General features: G+C 40.5%; 2 protein-coding genes across 2 annotated transcripts; one reads left to right on the top strand and one right to left on the bottom strand.

Annotated features, from left to right (window-relative positions):
• Positions 1–759: 759 nt before the first annotated feature.
• On the top strand, positions 760–7,105 carry LOC139576743 (RILP-like protein 2). The gene is made up of 4 exons (XM_071403155.1): positions 760–1,269; positions 1,494–1,645; positions 5,521–5,649; positions 6,101–7,105. The coding sequence occupies exons 1-4, from the start codon at positions 865–867 to the stop codon at positions 6,120–6,122; spliced, it is 708 nt and encodes a 235-aa protein (XP_071259256.1). The 5' UTR covers positions 760–864; the 3' UTR covers positions 6,123–7,105.
• LOC139576742 (N-lysine methyltransferase KMT5A-like) lies at positions 7,104–14,619 on the bottom strand. Its single transcript, XM_071403154.1, has 8 exons — positions 14,436–14,619; positions 13,797–13,897; positions 13,506–13,656; positions 10,165–10,363; positions 9,931–10,018; positions 8,948–9,007; positions 8,672–8,862; positions 7,104–8,209 (listed from the first exon to the last, which is right to left on the bottom strand). Exons 1-8 carry the CDS (start codon positions 14,443–14,445, stop codon positions 7,999–8,001), a joined length of 1,011 nt encoding a protein of 336 aa, XP_071259255.1. The 5' UTR covers positions 14,446–14,619; the 3' UTR covers positions 7,104–7,998.
• Between the last annotated feature and the right edge of the window lie 1,695 nt (positions 14,620–16,314).

The raw sequence follows: 16,314 nt of genomic DNA, 5'->3' as shown, positions 1-16,314 counted from the left end.
TGAGGCCTAAAGTGAGTAAGATGAACCTATGAAGAAAGTCATAAAAAGCATTATGCCAAGTGGGATTGTCAGGACAAAGTTGTCCTGATGGGACAATGAGAGATTCATTCTGGAGAGAAGAATGTGCTATCTGAGATATCCTGTGCCTTTTCAATAAATATTTTGTTGTACAGATATGGTGCTTTATACTAGCAGTAAGTAGACTGTATTACAAGCTGGCATATTGTTGACTACCTGTGATGTGAATATGATCAGAAGCTATTTTTTCAATAGATATGGTTTTCAACCCAGTTTCAATGTTTGCTCAATTTTCGACACTCAAACATATAGAATTGCAGTGTTTTTAATGTGATGTGACTATGATCAAAGGCTATTTTTTCCAATAGATATTGTTTTCAACCTGTTCTCAGTGTTTGCTCAATTGTTGGACACTCAAACATAAAATTGCACAATGTTTTAATGCCTGTCAGTTCTAGCATATTTGTTTGCCTTGTTAATTCTGATGATTTTATCGCTGCTTTTTCAGGGATCCCTTCAAGCTTTCTGATGCCCACAAGGCCCTCTGGTTGACGGAATGTCAATCTAACTTCAGACATTGAAGTTCCAAGTACAAAGTTGAAAATAACGGGGAAACATCACGTGCTGTTTAGCCGATTATGCGCATGGCTTCACGGTCGCCATGGAAACGTTGCTCTCTTGTTACAAGCGGCGGAACAGGCTATCACTATTGGCTTATTTGTATGTCACTATACTCTGGTCAACCATTGAACATTTTCAAAGAGGATGGTCCATTCAGTTACTAACTTGAAGTGGCTACTGTAGCTCGCATGGAACTACATTTATTACAGTTCATACGTTTATTCTATGTTAAATGTCATAACGGTGGATTTGAGAAATCGGTCCCACCGGTTGAGAAAACATATTCGTGTTTCTTTCAACTCAATTCGGTGCGTTTTTGGAACACGAGAAATGGAAGAGTTGAACGAGTCCAAGTCCTCACCCGCTTCTGCGTTCGAGAAGGACGCATTTGGGCTGACAGTGGAAGATGTTTATGACATTTCATACGTCATTGGCAGAGATTTGTTGAAAATAATTAATACAGGCGAGGAAGTCTCAGATTTGCAATACAAAATTGTTCGTGTTTTGGAGATGTTTGAAACGTTAGTGAATAAGCACAACCTATCGCTGGAGGAGTTGAAAATGGAACGAGACAACTTGAAAAGTGAACTGGATAGAATCGTGAGAGAAAGTTCTGTCGGTCAGGAAGAGGTGAGTTTGATGTTTTCAGACCAGGAATTTTTAACAGTTGTGGACAGAATCGATACATTTAATTTCCCATAACGTGGTCATGTCTAACTGGACTAGGTTCTGTCAGGGTATGTAAAGGTTGTTTTACGTTTCACTGGGTTGCTATACACTCTACTTTGCAACACACAGTTGTGTGGACTCCTTTTTGTTATGAGTTTATCCCTTTAATCAATACCTTCTCTCAGCAAACACTAGGACCAAACAAACTGGTGGTAGACATGAAAGATCCCAACAGACCACGCTTCACAATGCAGGAGCTGAAGGAGGTGCTTCAGGAGAGGAACCAGCTCAAGGCACAGCTATTGGTGGCCCAGGAAGAGTTGCAGCTCTACAAGAGGTAGAATACAGAGCCAGACCTGACCAGTCCCCCCAACCAACATTTACACATATTTAAAGGGGAACTCTGTCTAAGAAGTGCCTAAACCTCAGACTTAAGTGTTGGACTGTGTCAAAGTGCATACCTCACTCAGGGAGAGTGAGGTAGAGCTAGATCACAAAGTTAGATATAACTTTGTGGAATACAGCAAATCTATAGGGAAAAAATAAACGTTCTGTTACAGTGAACATACCAAAGCCCAATCAATTGTGAGATACGACATATACATTTTGTGTGATAGATTTTTTCAAAATACATCACCCAACAAAACAAGCCTTTTACTATAGGCATAATTGTCAGAAACCATTTATTTCTTTCAAGGCCTTTCTCTGTAGCCTAAAGCAAGCAGAAAATGCCGGAGTCCAGTGCAACTTTAGTGCTCGGGAAATGTATACTGAAGCAAACATTTCACCCACCTTTTTATATAAGAAAGTCTAATAATTCCACAGCTTTTGTCTTCATAAACTTTCACTCACATAGCCTACTATGGGATAATCTAGACAGAGATTATCCCATAGACAGAGATACAGTTTCCAAAATAAAGGAAACACTCGAGTTAATGAGGGATACAAAGTATATAGATTTGGTGACTGAGACGGCCATGGCATATGGCTTACATAGTTAGAACTTTCATAAAACCATTCAGTGACAACTTTACCCTGTGGATGGGGTCATTGTCATTGGAAGATAAATATTTCACCATAGGTTGAAGGTGATCACTCAGAATGGCTGTGTATTTATTGGCTTTTACCTTGCTCTCTAAGGGGTTTATTGGACCTAAGCCATTTCAGGGAAATGCCCCACACAGCCATAACAGAACCACCAGAACCCCTCACCTGCTTTCAATTTACTTTGTATGTCTGTCTAGAACAGGGATGGGCAACTGGCAGCTTTTGTAGGCCCGTGGATCAATTTAACAAGACAAACAAATTTACTCAGTCAGGGTCTCAACTTACTGTTGAGAGTTAGAATAGTAGAATACACAAGGTGCAATTTTGAAATTTGGTTGTGCATCAGCAGTTTTCCTGCTGACCGTCACTCAATTAGCCCATGTCAGCTAACATTTTTTAGATTGATAAGTTAGTCTAGCAGCCAGCTATTTAAACCTGTAGTAATCATGTTCGAATTACTGACTGGGGGGCCCCCATTGACTTTGTTAGTCACTCACTCAGATATCATATTAAAAACTGTAAACATTTCTCTCCACCCTATGGCAAAATTAAAAAGCTCTCACAATCTCACTGTAGAAATAGACGTTTATCCACGTTTCTCCAAACGTCAGATTTTAAAGTGTTTTTGACACCCTGGGTTGCTCCTGCTGCTCTGCATCGTTCCATTTCTCCAAACATCAAATTTCTAAGTTAAGTTTATGCACTCATTCCCGAATGGTTAAGGTAAGGGTTGGGATAGGGATAAAAAAAAGTTTAAAAAAAAAGTGTCCACAACTGGGATCAAACACACAACCTTCTGATCCAGAGTCATGGGATTACACCCATCTGCCATCCCCGTAACAAAACTCAAGCCTACTTGATGGTAATAGCACACATTTGCCCCTAGTGGCTGGTTTTGATGGAATTTCCCGACGTCCTCAGGACATGGAAAGACATCCAATTTCAAAGTCAATCTTGAACGATCTCCCTGAGCCAAATGTATAGAATTGCATGGAATGAGTTATAAAATTGCTAAATAGATTTGCAGGAAATTAACTTTAAAACACTGTAGAGAGGAGGGCCGCTAAACTGTTTTGCTCGCAAGGTGGAGGGGAGACCCCAAAACTAAATTTCACTTAAGGCCCCCAAAAGGCTAGGGCCGGTTCTGACCGCACGTGTGGGTATGGATGTGGGTACTCAGACCTGTGAGCCACTGCGGCCCAGTATCATACATTCAGATTTTTTTGTGGCCCCCACCACCATCAGTCGCTCATCCCTGGTCTAGAAACTGGACTAGATTTGCTACCCCATAATAGGCTACGTGAGTGAACGTTTATGAAGACAAGCAGATGGTTGACATGACAGAAAGGTATGCAGATATATTCTTATCTAAAAAGGTGGGTGAAATGTTTGCTTCTGTATACATTTCTCAAGTGAAAGTTGTGTTGTGTTGCACAGGACTTGCGCATTTTCTGCTTGGTTTAGGCTACAGCGAAAGGCATTGAAAAAAAGAAATAGCTTCTGACAATACGCCTATATTAAAAGGCTTGTTGGGTGATGTGGTAAAGTCTGATGTATTTTGAAAACTGCCGGTGACAGTGTTGTTTTAAGAGTTCCCTCATTCGTGTGTTGTTGTATGTGCAATAAACCCACGGGCTGCTGTTCCCCTCTTGCTTGGCAGAGATCTCAGAAAAGGTCAAAAGTTGTGAACCCGTGAATGTTTGTGGTATATTAATCAATTAGGCTTCCCGAATTTACACTGAACAAAAAAATGCAATATGCAACAATTTCAAGATTTTACTTAGTTACAGTTCATATAAGGAAATCAGTCAATTGAATTAAATTATTTAGGCCCCACTCCTCTTCAATGGCTGTGGGAAGTTGCTGGATTTTGGCGGGAACTGGAATACGCTGTCGTACACGTCGATACAAAGAATCACAAACATGCTCAATCTGTGACATGTCTGGTGAGTATGCAGGTCATGGAAGAACCGGGACATTTTCAGCTTCTAGAAATTGTGTACAGATCTGTGTGACATGGGGCGATGCATCATCATGCTGAAACATGAGGTGATGGCGGCGGATGAATGGCACGACAATGGGCCTCAGGATCTCGTCACGGTATCTCTGTGCATTCAAATTGCCATCAATAAAATGCAATTGTGTTCATTGTCCGTAGCTTATGCCTGCCAATACCATAACCCCATTGCCACCATGGGGCAGTCTGTTCACAACGTAGACATCAGCAAACCACTCGCCCACATGACGCCATACATGCTGTCTGCCACCTGCCCGGTACAGTTGAAACCGGGATTAATCCGTAAAGATTACACTTCTCCAGCATGCCAGTGGGCATCGAAGGTGAGCATTTATCCACTGAAGTCGGTTACGACGGTGAACTGCAGTCAGGTCAAGACGCTGGTGAGGACAATGAGCACGCAGATGAGCATCCTTGAAACAATTTGACAGTTTGTGCAGAAATTCTTCGGTTGTACAAACCCAGTTGTCAGCTGTCCAGGTGGCTGGTCTCAGACAATCCTGCAGGTGAAGAAGCCAGATGTGGAGGTCCTGGGCTGGCATGGTTACATTTGGGCTGCGGTTGTGAGGCTGGTTGGACGCGCTGACAAATTCTCTAAAACAACATTGGAGGCGGCTTATGGTAGTGAAATGAACATTCAATTCTCTGGCAACAGCTCTGGTGGACATTCCTGCAATCAGCATGCCATTTGCATGCTCCCTCAACTTGAGACACTTGTGGCACTGTGTTGTGTAACAAAACTGCACATTTTAGAGTGGCCTTTTGTTCCCAGCACAAGGTTCACCTGTGTAATGATCATGCTGTCTAATCAGCTTCTTGATATGCCACACTTGGTAGGTGGATGGAGTATCTTGGCAAAGGAGAAATGCTCACTAATAGGGGTTTAAACAAATTGAGAGAAATAAGCTTTTAGTGCGTGCAGAACATTTCTGAGATCTTTTATTTCAGCACTTTACATGTTTCATTTATATTTTTGTTCAGTGCATGTTCGCTGACAGAATGTAATTACTGTCAGTAGATTTGCTGTTTTCCTCAGGGGAGAGGCACTTTGAGATAGTCCAACACTAATTCAGAGAAGTTTAGGTAGTGAGACAAATTCCATAAATTTGCTGCTGTTCCCCTTTTAATGAAGTGCTCTGTTCTTGCAGTGGGATGCACTCACAGGGCAAGCATGCCATGGTAAAGGCTGACCTGGAATTTCCATCCCCTTCGGTTCCTGACACAACAGATGAGACTAAAGAAGAGGAACCAAAAGAGGAAAATACCATCAGAAAGCTGTAAGCAATGAGCTTTTTTCACAAATGAAAGTTGCATAACAATTTAACATCCATAGTGAAGTGTGTGAAAAGCATGTAGTTTGAAGAGGTTGATTTACACTCTGAAAAAACATTAAGTATTTCAGAGCCATTCATCATGGTATCACAGGATGGACAACCAGGGGTAGTTTGTTCTCACAGTCCATCTCTGCCTTATAATGACCTGCTTGTGACCGGCTGGCTGTTTGTGCTGATGCTGTGTGATTGAATGAAGAGAGAAAGCAGATGTAATTGTTGCTGACCACTTCGAGGCCAGCTTGGCTGTTGTGGTCAGCATTGTTATGGTCTGCACTCCCCCTTCACCTCCTTTGTAAAGACCAGTAGCTTCTAGGAACCTAAATTGTGTTGGCAAAAAAAGATTGCAGAGCAAGCTTTCTCAAATGCATTCTGAACTAATGTCTTTTTTTTGTAGGTTTTCATTCAGGCGGAAATGAGGACAACCGGTGTGAGAAGGACCTAAAGCATTAATACTAACTAACGATAAACCAAACATTTTTATGCACACTTTTCCCCCCTATGCTTTCTTTGTATTAGAATAATTTTACATTTTTTAATGAATTAATGGCATTTTTAAACTCTAGAACAATTACGCCTTTTAAAAGTATCTCGGCATTGTTTTTATAGATTTGTGTCATGTCATTAATAGTTAAGGGAAAATTCCTATTTCTGCACTATAGGTAGATAACATGGTAGATGCACGCCAAACTCATGTTTCCTTGAACTTTGTACAAAAATGAGCTGTAACAGGATTCCTTTTTGGTTGAACATTCATCACTATTTGGCTCAAACTCTGGATGAACAGATGGAACCTTGCAAAGACCAACATTCAAGCCGGGGGGTTAGAGACAGGACCTCCAAGACTACATGAGCACCCTACTGCCATTGGAATGTTTTAGCAAATAGTTAATTTTTTGAATGTACACTGAGTATACAAAACATTAACACCTGCTCTTACCACGAGACTGACCAGGTGAAAGCTATGATCCCTTATAGGTGTCAATTGTTAAATCCACTTAATCAGTGTAGATTAAGGGGAGGAGACAGGTTAAAGGATTTTTAAGCCTTGAGACATGGATTGTGTATGGGTACCATTCAGAGAGTGACTGGGCAAGACCAGTACCGTTGAACGGTGTACGGTATTAGGTGCCAAGCGCACCAGTTTGTGTCAAAGAATTGCAACGCTGCTAGGTTTTTTTCCCACTCAACAATTTCTCATGTATATCAAGAATGGTCCACCACCCAAAGGACATCCAGCCAACTTGACAACTGTGGGAAGCATTGGAGTCAATGTGCCAGCACACCTGTGGAACGCTTGACACCATGTAGAGTGTATGACATGACAAATTTAGGCTTTTCTGAGGGCAGGGGGGCACCACAAGGTATAAGAGTCTATATAAAAAGTGTTGACAAAATTGTTCACCCCGAATTTTTTTAATGCAAGTTCTGGACATTTTCTTTGCTTTTTACTGAGTGATTGAACATAACTTTTATACTAGCGCAAAGGGCTTCTGAACTCTACCATTTGACCTCTCAAACAATAGAGCACCTGTAAAGAAAACCATTTAAAAATATTACTGTTAGAAAATCACACCAAATATATTTAATCTGTTGCACGTTGTGAAATACTCATACAAGGATGCTGGACTGTTGCACGTCTGAATATTAATAAGCTTGCCTTTCTATGCTTTGCAAACTGAGCTTCCATGCTAGCCAGATTTATGAAAAGATTTGTCTATGTACACAGTTCATTTATGCTCAAAAAGAGCAACTTACATTGTATTCAAAATTCATTAGGATGTTTCACCCATTGCAACAAAAGCTACATTTTCAAATCAAGTATAAGCTGTTCTCCCCGAAGCCAGGACATTGACGCTCATATGAAAATTGTTGCGTCAACTAGTACCATACCTAGCTTGATAAATGAATCACTTATATAAAAGCAACCTAAAAACAATAGCTAGTATGTTAAAAAATATATTTCACACGTCATGGACACACTGGCCTAAATATGTATAAAAACTCCATCCAAATCCAGCAATAAATTGATAGTTTTAAAAACAAATTTAACCCATGTGCAATCTTAAAAGGATGTCCTCTACCTTGTTCATACTGCCACTGTTTTGCCCAAAAGTAAAGCTTGAAAAAGCAGAAGACAGAAAAACATCAGGCGCACTTAATTTGTCTCACCGGAAAGCAGTTTGCACCTTAGGGCCAATGGAATGGATTTTTAAAAAACAAAGAGAACAGGTTCTCTTTTTGAAGAAATTAATGCACCTAGTCATTCTCTTGAGAGAATACTCTGGTGGCACATCAGTATTTGAGCCATGGGTGAGCACATATTGATTCCTTGCTACGGTCTCCGTAGTCATAAACCAGCTCTTCCTCTGCCACAATGTCCCTGGAAGCCACCAGTATGAGATGAGGTATTCCATCCATGTCATGGAGCTTGGTCTGGCAGTTGCCATTTTTACTGTGGTTTAGCAGCCTTCCCAGGCGAGTTGATTCTTTTGTAGCATCAACACTGTAAAGGAAATGAAAGATTTGAAAACATCCATGAGCTAGCTGACAATATTGTGGCAATACATACACCGAGTATACAAAAACATTAACACCTGCTCTTTCCATGACACCAGGTGAAAGCCATGATCCCTTATTGATGTCACTTGTTAAATCTACTTCAAAAATCATTATATATATATTTTTTAAACCCTCTGTGTAGAAAGGGAGGAGACCGGTTGAAGAAGGATTTTTAAGCCTTGAGACATGGATTGTCATCTACATGCCATTCAGAGGGGGAATGGGCTAGACAAGATTTAAGTGCGTTTGAATGGGGTAGGGTAGTAGGTGCCAGGCACACCATTTGTGTGTGTGCGTGTGGGAGTGCAACTCAATATTAGGAAGGTGTTTCTAATGTTTGGTGTACTCCGTGTATGTCAGGGTTACTTAATATAAACTGAAAATTAAGTTTGTGTAGATGACTTACCAGTAGGTTTTGCTGAGATAGTGAAAATAGTACATGTAGCAGCCAGTCCCAGGGTCTTGGGCATACAGAGCCTCTCTCTTCTTGGCATCAGTCAGATGCAACAAGTCACCATGATACTCAATTACAAATTGACCCTTCTTGAAACATCTGACGGCAAACACTCCTCTTCCCTTCCCCTCTATATTTTTTACCTATTGGGGTTTAAGTAGGTAAAAATCAAATTCCAGGTTCAGATGATCAGGGTCAGTAAAATATGACTTTCATTTCAAAACCAACCTGCAGTCCTTCTTCAACTCCATGTTTTATCAGGTCATCAAGATGTCGGTGTTCTTCGTTCTGTTGGCAGAGTGTGGTTTTTAATGAGTAATTATAGTGACTCAATAAATATTGAGGCTGTCAAACAATACAGATATGTTTTTAATTGACTCTGTAGTTTGAATTTGCGCAAATTAGACCCTAAAGAAAGATTTGTCCATTTTAAAAAGCAGCGCATTGTGTTGCTCGCGAGTGGCGCAGCGGTTCAAGACACTGCATCTCAGTGCAAGGCATCACTACAGTCCCTGGTTCGAATCCAGGCTGTATCACATCCGGCCGTGATTGGGACTCCCATAGGGCGGCGCACAATGGCTCAGCGTCGTCCAGGTTTAGCCAGGGTAGGCAGTGATTGTAAATAGGAATTTGTTCATAACTGACTTGCCTAGTTAAATAAAGGTTACATTTACAGGCATACTATGCTCCGATTGTAAAGGAAGGATCAATGTTCTTGAAGTTTAACACTTGCGTGAACACAAGTACTCTAAGCTTCAGGCGTTCTAAATGATCCTCTCCCAAGTTCGAATTGGAGGGTTTACGATAAGAAAAAACATTTAAACCTGTCCAACAATTATGAATTCCACAGAAGACAATCCCTGATCAGCCAGGTCTGAGTTCATGTATGTAATACAGCTATTAGATGTAGCCTAGGCTATTTATTCATAACCATGTTCTTCAACATTAACTAGTTCAAGCTGCTACTACTAGAATTGAGAGCATTTGCTTAAATTCTGACCCGAGAATTACATTTTTTAAATATATTTTTTTACTAAAAACCACCACACACTAGATGAATGGATGTCCTGTTCTGATTAAAATCATTGTAGGAAGTTTAGCGTTCAAGAGGCATCCATCTACTGCACATTATTCAATTCTGAGCAATACTTTTTTGTGGGGGTAGTATGGGTGATCCTAAAGCACAACTCACTTTGGCATTATATACTGACCTTCAATTCAGCTTTGCTTTTTCTGGAACTCTGTCTAATCGGATAATAATCTGTGACCTTCCTGTTTTGGGCAGCACTGCCTTGTGCTCTGGATGAAAAGAGAATACATTAATCCATTCTGAAACAAGCGTATGCGCCAATGGTCAGATGATCTGGTCACGAAGTGCTGGCCTGACCAACAAATACTGTTCTCCATTTAAACAAATATTTTATTGACGTGTCAGCACTACTTACTTTTTGACTTTTTGACTAGCTCCCCCCTTAGATTTGGGCATGGGGACATCTGGCGCACGCCCTGGGTTGGGGTGCGATTTAGGATCCTCCTTGATCTTCAAGGTAGTTGTTTCTCTGGGTCGAAGAGCCAAGCAGGTCCTCACTTTATTCTCCTCTTGCCGAGACACGCCAGCTTGAGAGTTAACTTGATTCTGTCTCACTGAATAGAATAGTTGGGAATGAAGCACAATGTACATCAGACCTGGTTTCATAAGCAAAACATACTGCCTAAATAAACAATTAGTTGTGTCATAAGACATAGGTCAGTGGACACTGCTGCTATGCACACACAGGAAATTATTCTGAAGGTCACTTAACTTCGATCTCCTGACTATCAAAGAATTTAGAGGTAAACAAAACATATGGAGCGAAATCGTTGCATGGCTCGAGGCCCTGGGTATGAACTCCGCCCTGTGCAACTGGGTCCTGGACTTCCTGATGGGCTGCCGCTCAGGTGGTGAAGGTAGGCAACAGCACCACTACACTGATCCTCAACACAGGTGCCCCACATGGGTGCATATTCCACCCCCTCCTGTACACCCATGACTGCGTGGCCACGCACGATGTCTCCAACTCAATCATCAAGTTTGCAGACGACACAGTGGTAGGCCTTATTACCAACAACGATGGTGAAGTCCCTGGCAGAGTGGTGCCATGAAAATAACCTCTCCCTCAACAAAACAGCTGATTGTGGACTTCAGGAGACAGCACGTGGCCATCGACGTGGCTGCAGTGGAGAAGGTGAAAAGCTTCAAGTTCCTCAGCGTACACATCACTGACAATCTGAAATGGTCCACCCAGACAGGGTGATGGTGAAGGTGCAACAGCAGCCCATAAGACCCACAAACTTTTACAGATGCATAATTGAGAGCATCCTGTCTGGCTGCATCACCGCTTGGTACGGCAGCTGCACCGTCTGCAACCACCGGGTGGTGCGGTCTGCCCAACGCACCACTAGGGGCACACTGCCTGCCCTCCAGGACGACAACTACAGCACCCGCTGTCACAGGAAGGCCAAGAAGATCAAGGACCTCAGCCACCCAAGCCATAGCCTGTTCACCCCGCTACAATCCAGAAGGCTAGATCAGTACACATGCAGCAAAGCTGGAACCGAGACACTGAAAAACAGCTTCTCTCTCAAGGCCATTAGACTGTTAAAGTCACCACTAGTTGGCCCCTGCCCTGAACTTCTGTCACTAGACGGCTACCACCCGGTTACACTACCATGCACAGTAAAGGCTGTTGCCCTATGTACAGTCATGGAACACTGGTCACATTAAATAATGCTTACGGTACACACTGTTTTACCCACTTCATATGTATACACTGTATTCTAGTCAAGGCCCATCCTATAACTACCGCTGTACATATACTACATATTCTAGCCCTATAGTCTATTCATTCCATCACACGACCAAAAGTATGTGGACACCTGCTCGAACATCTCATTCCAAAATCATGGGCATTCTTTTTTTTTTATTTAACCAGGTAGGCCAGTTGAGAACAAGTTCTCATTTACAACTGCGATCTGGCCAAGATAAAGCAAAGCAACGCAACAAAAACAGAGTTAAACCTACAGTCAATAACACAATAGAAAAAAAATCTATGTACAGTGTGTGCAAATGTATTAAAGTAGGGAGGTACGGCAATAAATAGGCCAGAGGCAAAATAATAACAATTTAGCATTAACACTGGAGTGAGACACTGGGGTGCAAAAGAGCAAGAAAATAAATAATGTGGTGATGAGGTAGTTGGGTGTGCTATTTACAGATTGGCGGTGTACAGGTACAGTGACCGGTAAGCTGCTCTGACAGCTGATGCTTAAAGCTAGAGAGAGATATGTTTCCAGCTTAAGTGATTTTTGCAATTCGTTCCAGTCATTGGCAGCAGAGAACTGGAAGGAAAGGCGGCCAAAGTAAGTGTTAATATGGAGTTGGTCCCCCCGTTTCTGCTATAACAGCCTCAACTCTTCTGGGAAGGCTTTCCACTAGATGTTGGAACATTTTAGTGGGGACTTGCTTCCATTCAACCACAAGAGCATTAGTGAGGTCAGGCACAGATGTTGAGTGGTTAGGCCTGGCTCGCAGTCGGCATTCCGATTCATCACAAAGTTGTTCGATGGGGTTGAGGTCAGGGCTCTGTGCAGGCCAGTCAAGTTCTTCCACACCAATTTCGACAAACCATTTCTGTATGGACCTCACTTTTTGTATGGGGGCATTAGCAAGCCTAGCCTGAACCTTGAAAAACAGCCCCAGACCATTATTCCTCCTCCACCAAACTTTAGTTGGCACAATGCATTGGGGAAGGTAGCGTTCTCCTGGCATCCGCCAAACCCAGATTCGTCCGTTGGACTGCGAGATGGTGAAGCGTGATTCATCACTCCAGAGAATGCGTTTCCACTATTCCAGAGTTCAATGGCGTCGAGCTTTACACCACTCCAACCGACACTTGGCATTGATCATGGTGATCTTAGGCTGTGTACGGCTGCTCGGCCACACAAACCCATTTCATGAAGCCCCCGACAAGCAGTTATTGTGCAGATGTTGCGTCCAGAGTTAGTTTGGAATGTTGCAACCGAGGACAGATGATTATTTTACGCGCTTCAGCACTAGGCGGTCCCACTCTGTGAGCTTGTGTGGCCTACCACTATGAGTCTGAGCAGTTGTTGCTCCTAGACGTTTCCACTTCACAATAACAGCACTTACAGTTGACCGGACTGACTTGTTGGAAAGGTGGCATCCTATGATGGTGCCACATTGAAAGTCACTGAGCTCTTCAGTAAGGCATTCTACTGCCAATATTTGTCTATGGAGATTGCATGACTCAATTTTAAACACCTGTCAGCAACAGGTTTGGCTGAAATGCCCAAATCCAATAATTTGAAGTGGTGTCCACATACTTTTGTATATAGTGTAGCAGAAAGTGGGGGGGCAATACCAAATTTAAGGCCCATGATTTTTGAATGAGAATTTTGATGAACAGGTGTCCACATACTTTTGGTCATGTAGTGTATACACACACTGCTCGTTCTAATATTTATATTTCTTAATTCCATGCTTTTACATGTGTGTATTAAGATATTACTGCACTGTTCAAGCTAGGAACACAAAACAAGTATTTTGCTATACCCGCAATAACATCTGCTAAATACGTATACGCGACCAAGACAATTTTATTTGACATCTGGTGGGTTTTTAAGGTCTTATTCAGACGATAATCAATATTGTATGGTTTAGAAAACGAGATGGTAAAAGTCCATTGTCATTATTGGTGGTGGATGGGAAAAACAAATGGTGGGTTACCTTTCCCTTGCTTTGATTTCTCAGTTTGTAGAGTCAATTTCTCAGGCACATTTTCCTCTTGGCTGAGAGAACTTGAGTTGTTGCAGAGAGGAGATTTAGGTTTGCTGGGACTCCGAAGACTTGGTAACGTGCTCTCACCATTACCTGCATCCTGCAACACATTAATGTTTCCATAATGGGTGAATGTATGCAACATGCACTGGTGTAACTTAGCTAGCTAACACCTGAAAAGTATTGATGACCAATACCAGCCTGTATTAGTGCTATATTTCCAACACAATAACAAGTTACCCCATTAAATTCTGGTTTATTTTCCTTTGTCTCCTTTTCGACTTGTTTGGGCTGAAGGGTTCCCTCGGGTCCCTTGTTGGTGGTCAGCATTTTTTTCTTCCCTTTGAAGGCAAACATGTCAGGAGGTTAGCTAGGTTGACCTTGATATAGCCTACCATATCCAAGGTTTATTTTAGCTAGCTAGTTAGTCCCCAAAAATTGGGGACAAATATAAACAAGTCGGGCACGAGAGCAGAGCACATAAATACAAAAGCCACCATACAGAAAAATATTAATAAAATGAGGACAGATCGCATTTCATCATACATCAAATATTATTTGTACTGTACAATGCACTGTTACTAGTTATGTAATTTGAGGCAATTTAGTAAAAACTACAAATTAATCGTTACTTGACTGAAGCCTTGAAATCTGGGCATCTTTGAAAATGTACATTTATGAATATATATCTCAAATGTAGCTTGTCAATTTTATCAAAATAAAAAAACATTTAACGTCTCTCTCTAGCTTACTTTTGTCAAATTAGAGACGCAACGTGTTACGACTGTACTAAGTAACGTTAACGTCTTTGGCTAGATACAGTAACGTTGGATAACTAACTAAGTTAACTTCCTCAAAACCCCCTGTTTCGCTACTTACCTTTCGCCATCTCAAATCTCCAACAACTAGACAGTATATGCACGAATTTGCGTTATAGGTTTTGCAGTGTTCCTCGTTACGCTAGCTAGAAAACAAACGCATAACCAGAAACCGACTAACCAAGTCACCACCACGCACTGTGCCCACAATAACAACTATTTTAAAAATCTAGCTACTGCGTCCCTGATTGGTTAAACACTACTCTAGTAGCATGTGATTGGCATGGCGCGAAACACACGTCAGAAGCCAAAATGTATCTAGTTTCTATGAGTTGTCTGTCCTTGACTTGATTTTTTTTTAAGCACAAATTTGTGCATTGCAAATCTATTCAAAATCTCAGTAAGCAAGTAGGCTACATCATGTTTCGGTTTTCCCAATATGTGTCAATTGATATATATTTTCATCTGATAACGATAAATGTTACCTATGTTACCAATGTTACCTATTACCTATCTGGTTTTCCCAATATGTGTCAATTTATATATATTTTCATCTGATAACGATAAATGTTACCTATGTTACCAATGTTACCTATTACCTATCTGGTTTTCCCAATATGTGTCAATTGATATATATTTTCATCTGATAACGATAAATGTTACCTATGTTACCAATGTTACCTATTACCTATCTGGTTTTCCCAATATGTGTCAATTTATATATATTTTCATCTGATAACGATAAATGTTACCTATGTTACCAATGTTACCTATTACCTATCTGGTTTTCCCAATATGTGTCAATTGATATATATTTTCATCTGATAACGATAAATGTTACCTATGTTACCAATGTTACCTATCTGGTTTTCCCAATATGTGTCAATTGATATATATTTTCATCTGATAACGATAAATGTTACCTATGTTACCAATGTTACCTATTACCTATCTGGTTTTCCCAATATGTGTCAATTGATATATATTTTCATCTGATAACGATAAATGTTACCTATGTTACCAATGTTACCTATCTGGTTTTCCCAATATGTGTCAATTGATATATATTTTCATCTGATAACGATAAATGTTACCTATGTTACCAATGTTACCTATTACCTATCTGGTTTTCCCAATATGTGTCAATTGATATATATTTTCATCTGATAACGATAAATGTTACCTATGTTACCAATGTTACCTATCTGGTTTTCCCAATATGTGTCAATTGATATATATTTTCATCTGATAACGATAAATGTTACCTATGTTACCAATGTTACCTATTACCTATCTGGTTTTCCCAATATGTGTCAATTGATATATATTTTCATCTGATAACGATAAATGTTACCTATGTTACCAATGTTACCTATCTGGTTTTCCCAATATGTGTCAATTGATATATATTTTCATCTGATAACGATAAATGTTACCTATGTTACCAATGTTACCTATTACCTATCTGGTTTTCCCAATATGTGTCAATTGATATATATTTTCATCTGATAACGATAAATGTTACCTATGTTACCAATGTTACCTATCTGGTTTTCCCAATATGTGTCAATTGATATATATTTTCATCTGATAACGATAAATGTTACCTATGTTACCAATGTTACCTATTACCTATCTGGTTTTCCCAATATGTGTCAATTGATATATATTTTCATCTGATAACGATAAATGTTACCTATGTTACCAATGTTACCTATCTGGTTTTCCCAATATGTGTCAATTGATATATATTTTCATCTGATAACGATAAATGTTACCTATGTTACCAATGTTACCTATTACCTATCTGGTTTTCCCAATATGTGTCAATTGATATATATTTTCATCTGATAACGATAAATGTTACCTATGTTACCAATGTTACCTATCTGGTTTTCCCAATATGTGTCAATTGATATATATTTTCATCTGATAACGAT

The sequence above is a fragment of the Salvelinus alpinus genome, chromosome 5 (genome assembly GCF_045679555.1).
Source record: "Salvelinus alpinus chromosome 5, SLU_Salpinus.1, whole genome shotgun sequence".
Lineage (NCBI taxonomy): Eukaryota > Metazoa > Chordata > Actinopteri > Salmoniformes > Salmonidae > Salvelinus > Salvelinus alpinus.
The sequence above is the reverse complement of the archived record's forward strand: the minus strand, read 5'-3'. Positions and strand labels throughout refer to the sequence as shown.

Bases quoted from the DNA above. Each gene is read 5' to 3' on its own strand.
- LOC139576743 (XM_071403155.1), top strand. From the start codon at position 865: ATGTTAAATGTCATAACGGTGGATTTGAGAAATCGGTCCCACCGGTTG. The intron at 1,646-5,520 runs GTAGAATACAGA...CTGTTCTTGCAG, and splicing joins GAGTTGCAGCTCTACAAGAG to TGGGATGCACTCACAGGGCA. The intron at 5,650-6,100 runs GTAAGCAATGAG...TTTTTTTTGTAG, and splicing joins GAAAATACCATCAGAAAGCT to GTTTTCATTCAGGCGGAAAT.
- LOC139576742 (XM_071403154.1), bottom strand. The intron at 13,657-13,796 runs GTAACTTGTTAT...AATGTGTTGCAG, and splicing joins ATAAACCAGAATTTAATGGG to GATGCAGGTAATGGTGAGAG. The intron at 10,364-13,505 runs GTAACCCACCAT...TATTCTATTCAG, and splicing joins GAAATCAAAGCAAGGGAAAG to TGAGACAGAATCAAGTTAAC.